The following is a 4,520-nucleotide window of genomic DNA, read 5'->3' as shown; positions in this document are numbered from 1 at the left end:
AAAGTTCCCAGTAAAAATCCTAATCTCGCTTCGGTTGCTAGAACTATTGCTGGTGCGTCAAATATGAAAAATGCTCTAAACATCTGTACATCGTTGCCAAGTCTTGCGTCATAGTAATGGCTGCCCTGAGTTGGACGAAATTATTTCTTTGTTTCACATTTTTGATATTTGGAGAAAATTTTTTCTATTCAAATCGCCCAGGATCCGCAAAAAATAATTTAAAAAATGCGACAAACATTTATGAAGGCTCAAGACTTCAGTAAAAAAATTTTCTGAGAGAAACGTACGGCTCCACCGCCCTACCGCTACTCGAATGGCTACTTGAATGGTATCCATTGACACCTGTCATCCACGCGGAAAATCATTCAAGAAAAAAGAGAACAGTACTTCAGGGCAACTCCGTGTATTGGCGTCAAGAATGGTGAGTAAATCGCGTAATTTTAACAGGTTCACTCTTTAGTGAATCAGAGTTATCAAAACTCTGTCGGTTGACTGACTGCTGCATGTGGTTGTTTCTTCCCTCAGACAAGTCTTTCTTCAAAACTCGCCACTAGAGTGGCAGAAGCTGGATTCGAGATAGCGTTCGACCGACCAGCTGACGGTAAATGCTTCTACTACGCCGCTTCTTCTCAAATCGGATTTAGTCCGTCGACATTGACTGCTGTCATCTTTGAGTACTTGAAAAATCATCAGTTCGATGTAAGTAATTGATTTTTTATGGCCAGTTTTGGTCGATTTCATTCCGGAGATGCGAAAAGATTGTTTAAGATCTCATAAGTTTGAAACGATTGCCTTGATGCCGTGTTTTTCTATGAATTTGTTTGTGGAAGAGTCCTGTGTTTTCTGTCAGTTTTTTTTTTTTTTTGCGTCGTAAAATAAATGTTGTCCTTTATCCTACCTTATTCTACTTGAGATTCTCAGTAAAGCTATCTCTGTTCTTTATTGTTTATGTGACTTTCTTTGTGCTGTTTGTAGCCCTAAATTATTGCTTTTGAACTTAAAATTCGCGTTCATTGTTGGCTGTTCTGATTTTGCCGTCTGGCGAAATTACAGGCAAATGACTAGGAAAATCAAAATTGCGACTGGATACTCTCTATTATACCTGCATTCTTCAAGTTTTTCAGTAAAATCCTTTACGTGGAGTCTCAAGTATCCGATTCATGAATGTTTTAGAATTCAATATTTACGGAAATTATTTAAAACTGGGTTTCCATACAGTTTTCGAGCCCGCTAAAATAGCGGCGAACTCTCATGATGAATCTCTTATGAAAAATTTGTAGTGCTTTTACCCTTTTCTTTCACCCTCTTCCAAGAAAAAATTCACTATCAAACGCGGCATTCTAGCAATTGTTCTACCTTATTATTATGGGAAATCAACGCGACTTAAATTATAGCGGATCTGAGGGAAAATTTCTTTTGAAAAATGGAATTAACGCGAGGGACGGGGCAAATATTTAAATGAAGAAAGTTAACGCGACTTTTGAGGTTTTTTCAGGGAGGCAAGACGAAGCACTTGCCTCGTCTAGATTTTAACCCAAACTTAAAAACAAAATACGTTTAGTTGGGAAACTAATCCCCAATTGAACAAGATTGATTTTCCTCAATAAACACGAACAAATATTGAACAACGCTGAAAACAACGATGCAGAGCTTATAGATTTCAAAGTTTTCTGGCGGGGGCGGGTGGGGGTGAGGGAAGCTCGCCCCCAGACCCCCTGGCGGCCCGCGCCCTCGCCGATCGCAGATCTTGCCTCGTCTTTGCTAGAAGTCTGGCTACGGCCTTGTTCTTAAGATACTTTGGCTGTTGTACCGCTCTTCTAAAACAAGAATAAACTAGAAATATTGCAGACGTGTACGGAAAAGAGCAGGTTTTGTTTCCTAGTTTCTATTTGTGTTCGGACAGAACGAAGTTGAGGTTTAAATTAACGTGACGGACAGAATGAACGTGAGGTTTAAATTAACGTAAATTTTGAGAATTCGCGTTAATTTCCTATAATAGGATAGTTTTATAATCACTGTACCCTCACTACAACGTACCATCACAATTTTTTTTTTTTAACCATCGGAATCTTGCGATTGTCAGTCCACTGATGATGAATTGATCATGATGTTACTAATGGTCGTAATAGAAATAAGCCTGGTTCTCCTTTTATTACACAGGAAAACGGAGATGATCGACTGGCCTTCCCGTGTGAAACAGATATGGGTGGTAGGCAAGTGCCGGGAACATGGTCAGAAGCTTTAGAAATACTCCAAAATAACTATGCCAATTCACTTGTGATTCAAGCTTTAGCAGATGCCTTGCACTACAAGCTTATTATCATAACAGTACATGGGGTAAATTACCTGATTTTTCCACTATACCTTTAGCAATATAAACCTTATAAAGCCGAAACTCTGGTAAATGGCCACCTTGGAAATTCGAAAAAGTGGCCGTATCTAGAGTTGGTAGTTTTCGAGAATAAACTCCCGTAAGCTACCGCACAATAGATGATGATCGCTTACAAGTCAGAGAAAATTTGTGGTTCTGTAAATTGTAGTAAGAGCTAAAACAAAGGCTAACCCTGAAGCTTTAATACTATTTCTATCAAATTATTGCTTGTCTTACTTAATTTTGAAGCCATTGCAATCTCTATTGTTTAAAAATATACCGACGCCTCGACGGCAGGTATATTTCAGTATTAAAATTTGGAATCTTATGCCCCCCAGGATGAGAACTTCGTCAAAATCATCGAGCCAAAAGAAGGCGCCACAGTAGATACTCTCTTCTTTGGACACACTGGAAACCACTATGTTGCCTTAGGATCCATGGAAAAGGTAACAAGTCCTTTACATGTAGTAAAGAATCATATCTAAAACCAATGCATTTTTCCAGCGAGTCATGCTTCCCCTCCGTCAAAAAGGAATTTTGTGTTCTGAAGTGATTCAAAGTACATAATAATTTATTAATGTCTTTATGCAAGGAATGTGTCATTATGCAGAAGTGTTGAAAAGAAACTTGGTACACGATAAGCAACCACCTGGCCACGCAGCTTCGCCAGAGGAGCCAGCCACATCGAAATCAAGTTCTCCATTGCAGCATACCCCGCCAAAACCAAAACCGTATAAACCCAAGAACAAGGTAACATAACGTCAGAAAAAAATCGCTCCGTTGAAAAAAATTTGACATCTGATCTTACCCCTTTATGGAATTGTCAAACGCATCTTCAAGTAAAAAACTCTTCAGTCGCTCTTTTTCGAGAACTGGCGTGATAATTTGAAATCAAACATTCTAACTGGAGAAACACCTGCAAGTTTACGTATTTTTGTTTAAGTCTCCCTCTAGATGAGGATGACTGTTTGAAAGCAGACACTGTTGTTGAAAGTCTTAAATGACTGATATTAATTTTCCCTAAGTTAAATTTTACTTACCTTGTTATACTAAGGTTTATTTGCAATCCCATTCCACCTTTAGTTTAGTTGAAAACTAATTGTATCTAGTCAATGAAATTGTTGCTATCGTTGCCTTCTGGAATTTGCGCTATATTAATGCACTATCATTACCTAGAATTAACTTTCGATATATTACCAAATATCAGAACAGAAGAAATGAAGAGTTCGATCTATGGGGAGATGATCCAGAAGAATACAACCCTGGGGCAACGCTGTGGAAAGGTAGCATCCTAGAGCCTAACCTGATCTCAAGTGGTGAGGACAACAATAATTCAGATCTGGAGATAACAAAGGTTTGGAAAATAATAATTATATATATACTATTATGTTGTGGTCCTCTAAATCTTCATTCCGAGCTCAGCTTCAGATAAAAAGTCATTATTTTATAAAACTACCAGAATCCATTTCAGCGAGTCGAAAATAAAAGTAGCCATAATTAGCATTAGAAAGCATGAAACGGAAGGATTCTGGCAGCTGGGGTAAATGGACATCAAAATGAATATGGTCTATTCTTGATAATTTGTCATGGATAGAGCACGATCGCATATAGGACCATATAGCTACAGAGGTTTTTGATAATGCAGAGAGCGCCGTCGCATAGCGATACTGGTTACACGAGAGACGTACAACTTTGATAATTCTGGATATCAAAAAGAAAACCAGCGTTTAGCAACTTTTAAACTATACAGGAAGCTGGCAGATACTGAGTACATGTACACTACAAATTTTATCAACGATTGTGTGAGGGGGGGGGGGGGGGGGAGCAAAACTATTCAATTTGCATAATTTAGTTTTCATATGTTATAAATGCTGACCTAACCAATAAGTGTCAATAGCTGTTATTAATTAAAAGCTGCTTTAAGGCGATCGTTCAAACTATAACAAATTTTTACGTTGTAAACAGCTACGAGTATGTCGTACATACTGCATTATTCTTTTCTAATTTTAAGGTTGTTATACCTTCCAATGTTGTGAAAAAAAGATCTTCACAGACTAAACAAAAAACGAGAAAAAGAAGAACGAGTTCCCAAGTGAGTATAATTTTATCGGCTTTGATTGCGCGCGCGTTTTACAGGTTAAAGTGAGTC

At 38.1% G+C, this 4,520-nt stretch overlaps 1 protein-coding gene across 1 annotated transcript; it reads left to right on the top strand.

Annotated features, from left to right (window-relative positions):
• The first annotated feature begins 2,806 nt into the window (after positions 1 to 2,806).
• LOC149117050 (uncharacterized) lies at positions 2,807 to 4,517 on the top strand. The gene is made up of 4 exons (XM_089280828.1): positions 2,807 to 2,817; positions 2,964 to 3,121; positions 3,579 to 3,725; positions 4,383 to 4,517. The coding sequence occupies exons 2-4, from the start codon at positions 2,966 to 2,968 to the stop codon at positions 4,515 to 4,517; spliced, it is 438 nt and encodes a 145-aa protein (XP_089136954.1). The 5' UTR covers positions 2,807 to 2,817; positions 2,964 to 2,965.
• The last annotated feature ends 3 nt before the right edge of the window (positions 4,518 to 4,520 follow it).

Source organism: Orbicella faveolata, unplaced genomic scaffold, assembly GCF_042242905.1.
Source record: "Orbicella faveolata isolate gen_17 unplaced genomic scaffold, um_ofav_v1 contig_12, whole genome shotgun sequence".
NCBI classification, from domain to species: Eukaryota; Metazoa; Cnidaria; class Anthozoa; order Scleractinia; family Merulinidae; genus Orbicella; species Orbicella faveolata.
This window is presented reverse-complemented; position numbering and strand designations above follow the sequence as displayed.